At 53.3% G+C, this 11,997-nt stretch overlaps 2 protein-coding genes across 10 annotated transcripts in view; one reads left to right on the top strand and one right to left on the bottom strand.

Moving 5' to 3' along the window:
• DNASE1 (deoxyribonuclease 1) overlaps nt 1-10,090 on the top strand; it is a 57,832-nt gene extending 47,742 nt beyond the window's left edge. For 3 of the 9 annotated variants that reach the window (XM_047837640.1, XM_047837642.1, XM_047837639.1), the window contains 9 exons: nt 7,148-7,226; nt 7,662-7,809; nt 8,118-8,206; nt 8,348-8,431; nt 8,608-8,723; nt 8,845-8,957; nt 9,039-9,193; nt 9,440-9,536; nt 9,647-10,090. In XM_047837640.1, coding sequence (XP_047693596.1) covers nt 7,213-7,226; nt 7,662-7,809; nt 8,118-8,206; nt 8,348-8,431; nt 8,608-8,723; nt 8,845-8,957; nt 9,039-9,193; nt 9,440-9,536; nt 9,647-9,700 — 870 coding nt within the window. In that variant the 5' untranslated portion in view covers nt 7,148-7,212 and the 3' untranslated portion in view covers nt 9,701-10,090. Of the gene's footprint in view, nt 1-5,532; nt 6,415-7,144; nt 7,227-7,661; nt 7,810-8,117; nt 8,207-8,347; nt 8,432-8,607; nt 8,724-8,844; nt 8,958-9,038; nt 9,194-9,439; nt 9,537-9,646 lie in introns of those variants that run through there. The other 6 variants (XM_047837637.1, XM_047837635.1, XM_047837636.1 and 3 more) reach the window with 4 other exon arrangements.
• Nucleotides 9,909-11,997, bottom strand: part of TRAP1 (TNF receptor associated protein 1) — a 46,082-nt gene continuing 43,993 nt past the window's right edge. The window contains exons 17-18 of the mRNA XM_047837630.1: nt 10,295-10,367; nt 9,909-10,178 (exon numbers count right to left, since the gene is read on the bottom strand). Coding sequence (XP_047693586.1) covers nt 10,077-10,178; nt 10,295-10,367 — 175 coding nt within the window. The 3' untranslated portion in view covers nt 9,909-10,076. The remainder of the gene's footprint in view (nt 10,179-10,294; nt 10,368-11,997) is intronic.

The raw sequence follows: 11,997 nt of genomic DNA, 5'->3' as shown, positions 1-11,997 counted from the left end.
GGGTCATGGGCCAAGGCCAGCGTGCTGAGCTGAGACCTGCTGCTGACCTACACAGGTTGTTTGACACGGATTAAAGCAGTGTCATGGCAAAGACACCAGCCCTTTATCTGAAGGTAGGGGTGGAAGCCCCTTCTAAAACGCTCACTTTGTGGGGCAGTGAGCACGTGTTCCAAGGGGAGAAGAGTAGACGTTGAGTCTAGCTAAGGGGAGGTATGTCTGCATGCCCACAACAGCCATGGCCTCCAGAAGCTTCTGGTCAGCTCAGACCAAGTGCTCAGAGGCCACTTGGATGCCCCTCCATGTACCTTGTGCTTCAAGACAGGAGACCATGCTGGGTTCTTTGTGGAGGGTCCATGAGGGAGGGACATTGTCTTACTCAGCTGGGAGGGTGATGAGGGAGGTGGGGAGCTCCCAGCCCCACTGCGTGAAGCATTTGTTAGTAGAGCCCCTTTTGTGTTCCAGACGCTGGTTTAGGCACAGGGCAGTTTGTGGGACGGGCTTGATGAGGCGTCTACTCTCATTTTTGTCTGGGGTTTGTGTTCCAGACCAGAGGCTGGCCTTAAACGAGCATAAACAAGAGCAGACACGTTAGAAACAAACCAACAAACAAACAAAAAACAAGTGATAACAACAAATCGTGAAAAACAGTCATGAAAAAGATGTCATGAAAGAGAAGATACTGGGACCGCGTTGGTGCTAAGGATTTCTGGGGAGAGGATAGCCTCCCTCAAGAGGTGATGTTTGAGCTGAAGTCAGAATGACAAGGTGGCCCAGCTCTGCAGGCAGAGCAGAGGCCCTGGGCTAGAATCGTACAAGTCTTGGTAGGCGTCAGCTTTCACCTTAAGGACAGTGAGAAACTGATGACAGATTTCAAGCGGAGGAATAACACGATCTGATTACACGTTCACAAGATATGCCGAGTGCTGTGTGGAGACGCGGTTACGGGGTGGATTTCTGGAATCAGGGATCCCACTGGCAGGCTTTGCACGTGCTCGGGGAGCCTGGAGTGGTGGCTGCAGAGCCAGAGGGGAGGGAAAAGCAGGGGCCCAGCATCTACATGGAGGCGCAGCCGGGGCTGGGGGGCATCCAGGGACACGGTCTGTGGTCTGCCTGTACCATAGCAAGTTTGCAGGGCCCACAGGGTGTCACTGGACATGTCCCGGCCGCAGCCAGGATATAAGACAAAGCCCCATCTCAGAGGAGGGAGTCAGGCGTGTTTCTGAACAGGTGGAAAACCGCCGTTCCTCTGAAGGCCTTGATAACTAACCATCATCTGCCATCCCACGGTTTATGATAGTTTGAAATCCTTCTTCCTGGGGCACCTGGGTGGCTCAGTCGGTTAAGTGTCCACTCCTTGATTTCGGCTCAGGTCGCGGTCTCATAGTGAGTTCAAGCCCCGTGTCAGGCTCTGTGCTGACGGTGTGGAGTCTGCTTGGGATTCTCTCTTTCTCTCTGCCCCTCCCCTACTTGCAATTTCTCTGTCTGTCTCTCAAAAATATTAAAAAAAAAAAATTACTGCTGGGGCGCCTGGGTGGCTCAGTCAGCTAAGTGTTCTACTCATGATCTTGGCTCAGGTCTTGATCTCAGGGTTGTTGAGTTCAAGCCCGGCGTTGGGCTCCGCACTGGGTGTGAAGCCTGCCTACCAAAATTATGTTACAGCTAAAAAATGGTAACTGTCACTGACCTTTCAGTCGGACATAATCTTTGCGTCCGTAGAGGGTCTTCCCTCGATTCTGGCAGCTGCTGACACACGAGGGTCTTGGCTGCCAAAGGGTGGGGTGTCTGTGGCAATTCCTTAAAGTAAGAAAACAGTTGAGTTTGCTCCATTGGTGGACTCTTCGCTTCATGAACGATTTCTCCGTAGTATGTGACGCTGTTTGATAGCATTGGTTCCATGGTAGAAATTCTTTCAAAATTGGAGTCTCCTCAAACTCTGTTGTTCTGTCAGCTAAGTTTATGAAATACTCTTGTTGTCCTTCTGTCAGTCGTCAGATTTTCACCAGGAGCAGAGTTCCATCTCCATAAACCACGTTCTTTGCTCATCATAAGAAGCAACTCCTTGGGGCGTCTGGTGGCTCAGTCAGTTACATGTCCAAATTCGGCTCAGGCTATGATCTTACGGTTTGTGGGTTCAAGCCCCACATCAGGCTCTGTGCTGACAGCTCAGAGCCTGGAGCCTGCTTCGGATTCTGTGTCTCCCTCTCTCTCTGTTCCTCCCCTGCTTGCACTCTGTCTTTCTCTCAAAAATAAATAAACATTAAAAAAAAAAAAAGCAACTCCTCATCTGTACAGTGGGTTTATCGGGATGTAACCCTTATTGTAAAGTGAGGAAGATCTGTACAGGTAAATCCGAAGACAAATATGTTTTCATTAAGTCACCGACATTTCTTATGAATGGAATGTGTGAGTCTGCTGGGTACTTTTTAAATTTTATTTATTTATTTTTTTTAATATGAAATTTATTGTCAAATTGGTTTCCATACAACTCCCAGTGCTCATCCCAACAGGTGCCCTCCTCAGTGCCCAGCACCCACCCTCTCCTCCCTCCCACCCCCATCTACCCTCAGTTTATTCTCAGTTTTTAAGAGTCTCTTATGCTTTGGCTCTCTCCCTCTCTAACCTCTTTTTTTTTTTCTTCCCCTCCCCCATGGACTTCTGTTAAGTTTCTCAGGATCCACATAAGAGTGAAAACATATGGTATCTGTCTTTCTCTGTATGACTTACTGCACTTAGCATAACACTCTCCAGTTCCATCCACGTTGCTACAAAAGGCCGTATTTCATTCTTTCTCATTTTCACGTAGTACTCCATTGTGTATATAAACCACAATTTCTTTATCCATTCATCAGTTGATGGACATTTAGGCTCTTTCCATAATTTGGCTACTGTTGAAAGTGCTGCTATAAACATTGGGGTACAAGTGCCCCTATGCATCAGGAACTCCTGTATCCCTTGGGTAAATTCCTAACAGTGCTACTGCTGGGTCATAGGGTAGGCCTATTTTTAATTTTTTGAGGAACCTCCACACTGTTTTCCAGAGTGGCTGCACCAGTTTGCATTCCCACCAACAGTGCAAGAGGGTTCCCGTTTCTCCACATCCTCGCCAGCATCTATAGTCTCCTGATTTGTTCATTTTGGCCACTCTGACTGGTGTGAGGTGGTATCTGAGTGTGGTTTTGATTGGTGTTTCCTTGATGAGGAGCGACGTTGAGCATCTTTTCATGTGCCTGTTGGCCATCTTCTTTAGAGAAGTGTCTATTCATGTTTTCTGCCCATTTCTTCACTGGGTTATTTGTTTTTTTGGGTGTGGAGTTTGGTGAGCTCATTATAGATTTTGGATACTAGCCCTTTGTCCGATATGTCATTTGCAAAAGCTTTTCCCATTCTGTTGGTTGCCTTTTAGTTTTGGTGATTGTTTCCTTTGCTGTGCAGAAGCTTTTTATCTTGATGAGGTCCCAATAGTTCATTTTTGCTTTTAATTCCCTTGCCTTTGGGGATGTGTCAACTAAGAAATTGCTGCGGCTAAGGTCACAGAGGTTTTTTCCTGCTTTCTCCTCTAGGGTTTTGACGGTTTCCTGTCTCATATTCAGGTCCTTTATCCATTTTGAGTTTGTTTTTGTGAATGGGGTAAGAAAGTGGTCTAGTTTCATCCTTCTGCATGTCGCTGTCCAGTTCTCCCAGCACCATTTGTTAAAGAGACTGCCTTTTTTCCATTGGATGTTCTTTCCTGCTTTGTCAAAGATGAGTTACTTTTGTGGGTCTAGTTCTGGGGTTTCTTTTCAATTCCATTGGTCTCTGTGTCTGTTTTTGTGATGCTGGGCACTTTTTAAATCTTGGAATCAGATTGGATGCTGCCATCCTCAGTGCCTGTTCCACAGTGATTGTCACGCAGTAATTACATTTTCAGTAGCTGCCAGAAACCTAGCTTTGCAGAGTCCTGAGGCCACAGAAAGGAACGTAGCAGGATAAAATGCCGAAACCGTGAGCTGCCTTAACCACTGTGTCTGACCATGTTGAGTATCACTGTTCAGAAGTTAAAAGTATCCTACGCTGCCCTGGAAGTTCACTGTGGGGCCGGAGGTACCTCACTGCACGGTTTGGGAACCGTCGCTGTGTGTCCTTTCCTCTTCCCTCTGGATCTGGGGACCTCCTCTTCCCCGGGCTACATGTTGGGGGCAGTCACCCCAGCCCCCACAGCTTGTAGGAATGGGTCACAGGGTCTTGGGGCATTTACCGTCACGTGAAGGCCACCAGCCTGCAGAGGTGTGTGTTCCCAGCCTTGTGTTGAGAGGCTTGGTGCTTTTTTCTTTATCCTTTGATTTCGCCCACAGCAGAGCTCAAGATCGGGCTCTGGTTTCAGTAAACCATTGTGATGTGCTATTTCCCCTTCTTGTATCTGGAGCAGTTTCAGTTTAACCAAAGAGGGTAGTGTTTTTTCAGGGTTGATGTAAAAATAGCTCCACCTGATCAGAGAAGGTGAGCAGCTGCCGCACTCATTTCCCTGCTGACAAGACCAAAAAATGCCAGAATTACTGGGCCACCTGCCCTTCCCTGGCACCCATTCTGTGTTTCCACTGTGGGCTGGCTGGGCATGGGAGGAGTGGACTCCCCACTATTAGTGTTGAGCTTGGCTGTTGCTGAGGCCAAGAGGATATGGACAGAAGTGGCAACATGCAAATTCTGAACCTGGGCCTCTGGAGGCATTGTGTATTTGTTTGCTCCTCTGGAAGTTTCCACCTCCTCCCATGTTAGAAGAGCTTGCCTTGGGTGGCTGCAAGCCTATGAGCATGAGGGAAAAATGCTTATCTTGTACACTGAGTTTTGGGGTTGCTTGTTACACAAGAGCTGACTGATACAAACCAAAAAGTCCAGGAGTTAAAGGTGAAAAGAATGACAGCAATAGAGCATTTGACAGGGTCACTGTTCTTCAGGAGAAGATGTATTTTTAAGGAGATGTGAATTTCTGTGGAATGTTATCCGTTGGTTCTTAAACCTAAGAGCAAGGCAGTGACAGTTTTATTCCTATTTTAGAGATGAAGACAGGCTCCAAATGGCTGCTGATGCAATGGGAGAGCCTGGTGTGGGCCCCAGATGGCTGCCTCCTGGTCGCGGCTCCTACTCGGGCTGTGTTGCCTCTTCTGCAGGCCCAGCTCTGTGGGCGGCGGTGCACGCTGCTCTTTGTAGGAGCCACAATCAGACTGGGGCGGGGGACTGACCGCGGCTGGGAGCTCTGCGGGGCACAAGGGACAGCGTTTTGCCGGGAGGTAGGACAGGTGCCTGTGTCCCACGTGCTGAGAGACGGAGAGACCAGGCTCCTGCAGTGTGAGCCACACCTCTTGTGCCGCCTGTGGTCGGCGTCCCACCTTTGGGCAAAAGCGGGGCTGGTGGCCTCCCTCCGCCTTTGCTCCCAGGCTTCCCTCAAAAGGTCAGGCGGGGTGTGTCTAGGAAGGCTGAAGCGCATCGGCGCAGGGGGCCCGGCCACCTGCCCTGAATACACACGGTCTCCCCTGCTGCTTGCCGTCTGGATTTTGATGCTTAAAAACTCAGAGACTGAGAACAGAAGCAGCACTCAGACCTTTGCAAAGGCTGTGATGGGCCTCCTGGCCGCTTGAGGACCAGCCCACCTGATTTCCACCGCACGAGAGACACACGGACTGGCTGGCAAGGTGCCGACAAGCACTGCCACCTGTCAGCATGTTTTCATTACTTTGGGCTCCTGGTCTTGTTGGTTTACCTTCTGACCGGTTTTTCGTCCCTTCTGAGACCTCCTGTTCTGTGACGAGCTCGTGCCGGATCTGCACTTCCCTGCCAGCTGCCCGGAGGCCGCTTCTGTTCCCTGCCCTCCAGCACCGCCCCCCCCCCCCCATCCGTCTTTACTGAGAGAACCTTCAGTCCCAGGAGGGGACCTGGCCCTCCCACTCCCAGGGCTGTCCTTGGAGACAACAGCCCACACCCCCCACAGTGGGTGGAGCCCCCGCAGATGGGGCAAACAATGGCTCCCAGAAGATCGCCATGTCCCAATCCCTGGGACCTGTGAATGTGAACTCCGGTGGCCAAAAATGACTCTGCAGCTGTGATCCAGTTAAGGCTCTTGAGATGGGGAGAAGATCCTGGTTCCCCGGGAGGACCCTGAATTCCTCCCATCCTGAATGAGGGGCCGAGAAAATGGACTCAGGAGAGAGAACCGCGTGGGGGCAGAGGCGGAGACTGGGTGATAAGGCCACACAGCCACGGCAGGCCTGGAGCCCTCAGGGCTGGGATGCAGGGGATCTTCCCCTCACGTCCCCGGTGGAGCGCAGCCCCTGCCACATCTTGGGTTTCCATCTCTGGCCTCTATGACTATTAGAGAATAAACCTCTGTCAGTTTAAGCCACCAGCTTTTTGGTGACTTGTTTCAGGAGTCACAGAACATGAGTAAGTGGAGAGTTAAGGATTCCCAAAAAGGGACTGGAACGAGGCCTGGAGCCTCAGCTGTTTGACAGTGTCGCTGTCACCCAGGGTCACCTATCCCTGGAACACACACCTCTTCACCATAAGGGCCCTGTTGCCTTGCTGGCGACTGAGGTGGCCTTGTGTCATCACCCCTTCCTGGTGCCCATGGCCTTCTGGCCTTGCGTGCTCCTCGGAGAGCCCAACCTGTAGCCCGTCTGCCTGCAGCCGCGCCGCTGACCGATGAGGGGGCGGTGTTCGGGGTGCTGCGGGACGCGGGGCCACAGAGGGGATGGCTGGCTTTGACCTGTGGCTCCAAGGTCGTGTTCATGCTGGAACGCAGCTGGGCCACCCTCCAGCGCACACCTGCTCCCTCCCCATACCTGGGAGAGCGGCATGTGTGAAGGACGAGGGCTCCTTTGGCCCTTTCATTAGACTTTTTAAGACTAAATGCAAATATTATCAGGTGCTCCTGTTACAGCAGCGAGAACCTGTGCCTGTTGAAGTAAACACACGGCAGCCATCCGTTACAGGCAGCACCATTGTTCTGTGTCCCCCAGGTGATGCCCTGGGAAAGGTCACGGCTGCCTAAACCTTTAAAACCCCCGGAGGGACACGCATTCCCTGTGTTGGGGTTCGGAGCTACGACTCTGCATGGGCCTCTCAGCTGTTTTTGGATCCACTTCCCTTTATAAATGATTTTTTTTTCCTAAAGCAGCAAAAGGACAAAGTTGATACTGACCAGAGGATCCCCGATTGTCAGGATCCCCATCGTCCTTATAGATGTTGACCTTCAGGTGAGTACTGCCCTGAGGGCAGGGTGACATGTGGCCCGTGGAAGGTGGGTGCCAGGCCCGGAGGTTGCCCTCAGGGTCCCTCTGGGTGACTGGCCAGTCCTGTCTAGGTGGGTGCCCTGAGCAGGGAGGGCAGTGAGCCAGCGTCCCACCAATAGAGGGCCGGGGGCCACCTCAGGCTGGCACCTCTTCTGACAAGACAGGCGCTTGTCTTCTGGCGGGTAGAGACCTCAGGTTCTGACACTTAGGTGTCTTGCCTCTGGACACTGATGAGAAGGTTCTGAGACTCCTCCCAGCCTGATCAGCACAGCCCACAAAGACGGGATTTACTCACCCTTGGGCCCCACCAGCCCCACACAGCTAGATCCCGGGGGAGGACGGGCTACCGTCTGTCTCTGCTGTCCCCGGATTCTTGAGTAAACAAGCGTCCTGCTCCAGGATGAGGGGTGCCAGGCTGATGGGGGCACTGCTTGCCCTGGCTGGCCTACTGCATGTGGCCCTGACCCTGAAAATAGCAGCCTTCAACATCCGCACTTTCGGGGAGACCAAGATGTCCAATGCCACTCTCTCCAACTACATTGTGCAGGTGGGTCCAGGCCGGCTTGTCTCTGAGGAGTCCTGGGGGTGGATGTGGGTTAACAGGCCCTGGGAACACTGGGCCGGCAGGCAGTCTGGAGGGTGGCCACAGATGGGGAGTGTTGAGAGCCTCTGGTGACAGGAGGGCTCCCGTCTGGCAGCAGAGTCCCAGGCAAGAGTGTCAGACCAAACCATGCCACAAAAGTGCCCTGGGGAGTAGCGGCTGTGGCCCTACGGGGACCTGGAGGAAGCAGGGCCCAGCCACCCCCACATCTGCCCAGCCTGCCCTGCTGAGCACCATTGTGGCCCTGTCTGCAGATCCTGAGTCGCTACGATATTGCTGTCATCCAGGAGGTCCGAGACAGCCACCTGACAGCCGTGGGAAGGCTGCTGGACAGACTCAATCAGTGGGTGATGGCGGCGGGGTCCTGGGGAGGCACAGGATGGTGACACCCCCCTCCAGGGCACGGCACCGTTTCCTGTTGTGGACAGGAGCCCTGCTATGGGCGGCAGAAGGGCTCCCTGGGACACTTGTCTTCTCAATCCAGGGATGACCCAAACGCCTTCCATTACGTGGTCAGCGAGCCGCTGGGACGCAACAGCTACAAGGAACGCTACCTCTACGTGTTCAGGTAAAGCCCCGGCGCCGAGACGCGGGCCACCCCCAGAGGGTGCTAACGGAAGCCCGAGGGTGGTCTAGAGGTCCGTGGGCCGCACCCCTGGGGCTCCCCCAACGTGTGCAGAGGCAGGACGGTGCAGGCATGTGGCGGCCCCCCCAGTCTCGGGCTCATGCCCTGGCCTCCCCCAGACCCGACCAGGTGTCCGTGCTGGACAGCTACCAGTATGACGACGGCTGTGAGCCGTGCGGGAACGACACCTTCAGCCGCGAGCCCGCCATCGTCAGGTTCTTCTCCCCACTCACTGGTGCGTAGCTCTTCTCGGGGCCCCGGCAGGCTCGTGTCACATGACCCCCCAGCACTTCGGTCTTAGTTACTTCCACCCCCTGGCGACGGCCCTGAGCTTTAGCTCAACGCCGTCTCCGCAGAGGTCAAAGAGTTTGCCATCGTTCCCCTGCACGCGGCCCCCCTGGACGCGGTGGCCGAGATGGACTCTCTCTACGACGTCTACCTGGACGTGCGGCAGAAGTGGGACCTGGAGGTGAGTCCGCAGCCCGGGCCCTGGAGGCACCGCGCACTGCTCGTGCACCCAGGTGTCTGACCGACCGGTGTCTCTGTGTAGGACGTCATGCTCATGGGCGACTTCAACGCTGGCTGCAGCTACGTGGTCCCCTCCCAGTGGTCATCCATCCGCCTGCGCACGAGACCTGCCTTCCAGTGGCTGATCCCGGACACTGCAGACACCACAGCCACCTCTACGCGCTGTGCTTACGACAGGTAGGCGGGGACGAGGCCGCCTGGACTGCTCGGTCCAGGTTCCCAAGACCTGGGTCAGGCCCCGTCCGGGGCCCTAGTGCCAGGGGAGGTGCTCCCGGTCCCTTGGCTCAGCTTGTGGAGCCAAGGCCGCCCGGGGGGCTGCCCGGCAGCACTGGGTCATGACCTTGACCAGACAGAGGCGCGAAGGGTGTATGTGGGCAGCCAGCCTCGAGGCTGATGGGGACCCTCTCGTGTGTGGTGCCGCAGGATCGTGGTGGCGGGCCCCCTGCTCCAGCACGCCATCGTCCCGGACTCGGCCGCCCCCTTTAACTTCCAAGCTGCATTTGGCCTGAGCAACCAGCTGGTACGTGTCTGTAGCTCTGATGGGGCTGGGGCAGGGGTCCGGTCAGGACGCAGTGTGCACAGAGTATGCCATGACAGGCATCCCTGTGCTCACCATGTGTTTTCCCACAGGCCCAGGCCATCAGTGACCATTACCCAGTGGAGGTGACACTAAAGAGAGCCTGATGTGAGTGGGGCCCTGGCCCCAGTTTGTCGCTACGGTCAAGCGTTGGGCCTAAGGTTTCCCCTGAGCACCCTCTCCCCACGGCACCTGGAATCTGTGCAAGGACAGAAGTGGGCTTTTTGTCACTATTTCCAGTTCCACTGTGAGCAGGGGGTTGTGGAAACAGAGCCCCCTACCCACCTCCTCTGTCCGGACAAAAAAACTTAATACTTAGATTAAGAAATACCTTTAATTTAAGTAAATAAAGCTCAAAGGGTGTTCTCATTGGTGGCATCTAGTCATTGGTGGCATCTAGTCCTTCATCCCTGGCTGCCTCCTCCATCTGTCACCTCTGCTTGAGCCCTTTCACTGCAGGCAAGAGCAGGGCATCCCTGCCCCTCAGTGGCGTTCCAGGGCCTTGACAAGTAAGTGGTTCAGGCGGCCCACCATGGATCGGGGGTCATCCACAAGGCCTGCAGCGATCATGGCGTTCTCGTAGATCTGAAAGGCAGGCAGGGTAACTGCATTAGTGAGACGGCAAGGCCCCGCAGACGAGGCAGGGAGAGCACTGTCCCCCCGCCACGGAGGCTCCAGAATTCTGGCTCCGGAAGACTCACCTGGTCAACCAGCAGCTGGGCCAGGTCAGGCTCACTGTCTCTCAGCTGACTGAGTTTCTTGATCAGTGTGTGCCTGCAGCACAGAAAAGACCAGAAGTCAGGGCTGGGTGCTGCACAACCAGCACAAGAGCCTCTACATTCTGAGGACTTTTCTGGGAGGTTGTGGTTACCGAAACAGTCAAAAAGACGCATGGTGGACGGTCCAGTCTAAGAAAAAAGGCACAAAATGATGGATTTCCGAGGACAGAAACACTACCAACAGGAATTTAAAATATGAAAAATATTTTGTTTAGGTATAAAAGCAGTCTTAGAAACTCATAAGCATAGAAGAACAGCCAGGAGACATGGCCCAGATGTGAAAGCACATTGTAAGGCTCCAGGAACTGGACCACTGGTTCTAGAAAACAAAAGGGCAACCGTGGACATCTACACAACTTGATGCACACGTGGGGACATAAGGGCAGCCAGTACTTAAGGACAATAGGTAGGGTCACTGGCCAGCCACCCAGACAGAACACAACTGGATTTCTTATACCAATAAATACAAACATTGACAGGGAAAAAGAGAAAGATTTCTGAAGCAAAATGCAAAACACAAGTCAAAAAGAAGAAAATGATCACTACAACTCCCTAGGAATTCTATTGTTTTCTACATAGAAAAAAAAATGCCATAAACTTACACTATCTGATCTTTTTCCTAAGACACCTCCATCAAAATGGTAATTTTTCAAATGGCCAGAGTTGAGACCTTTGGTATGGGGCACCTAAGTGACTGACTTCAACTCAGGTCATGATCTCACACAATGAGTTTGAGCTCTGTGTCAGGCTCTGTGTCTCGCCCTCTCAAAAATAAATTAAAACGTTCACATTTAAATTTTTTTTAATTTTTATTTTTGAGAGACACAGAGAGAAGTGGGGAGGGGCAGAGACAAAAAGAGACAGAATGCAAAGCAGGCTCCAGGCTCTGAGCTGTCAGCACAGAGTCTGATGCAGGGCTCGAACCCACAAGCAGTGAGATCATGACCTGAGCCAAAGTTGACGTTTAACCGACTGAGCCACCCAGGCACCCCTAAAACGTTAAATTTTTTTTAAGTTTGTTCAAACTGAAGGCATTGGGGAAAGTTTGTCTAACTGCTACGGGGTACAGGGCAGTCACAGTCTAAAAATTCACCTGGACGTCGCTCTGAGACTTAGCAATCCGCTTTGCTCACGGCACCGGTACGGTAGGAAACCCTTATAAGAAGGCCACCAGCCAATCTGCATGCACGACAGGTGCAGGCCAACTCTGGGAAAACACGACCTAAGGGGGGCCGTGCTGGGTACTAGGAAAATTTCACTATGGATTCCTCTGGTTCTTTAGAATTCTGAACCCGGTGCACAGATGAACAATTTTCAAAGCAACTAAAATTTAAAAATTGCCTGGCAGTAAGAACGAGCCCTCCATACAGCTCTCCCACAGAACTACTTGTGTGCCAGCATTAGGTAGAGGCTGGGGTCAGCCACTCCGACAGGCGCCCACAGCTGAAGCCTTGTGTGCCCCCGGGATGGAGGCCACACGCACACACTGGTGCGGCTCCCGTTGCCGCCTGACCGGCCGCGAGCCGCGTCAGCGCGCTCACCCGATTCCAGGTGTAGTCACTTGGCTCAGAAAGTACAATAGGAACCTCTGCCCTCTCCCCAGCAGTCTAGACAAAACGTATGCT

Source organism: Prionailurus viverrinus, chromosome E3 (assembly GCF_022837055.1).
Source record: "Prionailurus viverrinus isolate Anna chromosome E3, UM_Priviv_1.0, whole genome shotgun sequence".
Classification (NCBI taxonomy): Eukaryota; Metazoa; Chordata; class Mammalia; order Carnivora; family Felidae; genus Prionailurus; species Prionailurus viverrinus.
This window is presented reverse-complemented; position numbering and strand designations above follow the sequence as displayed.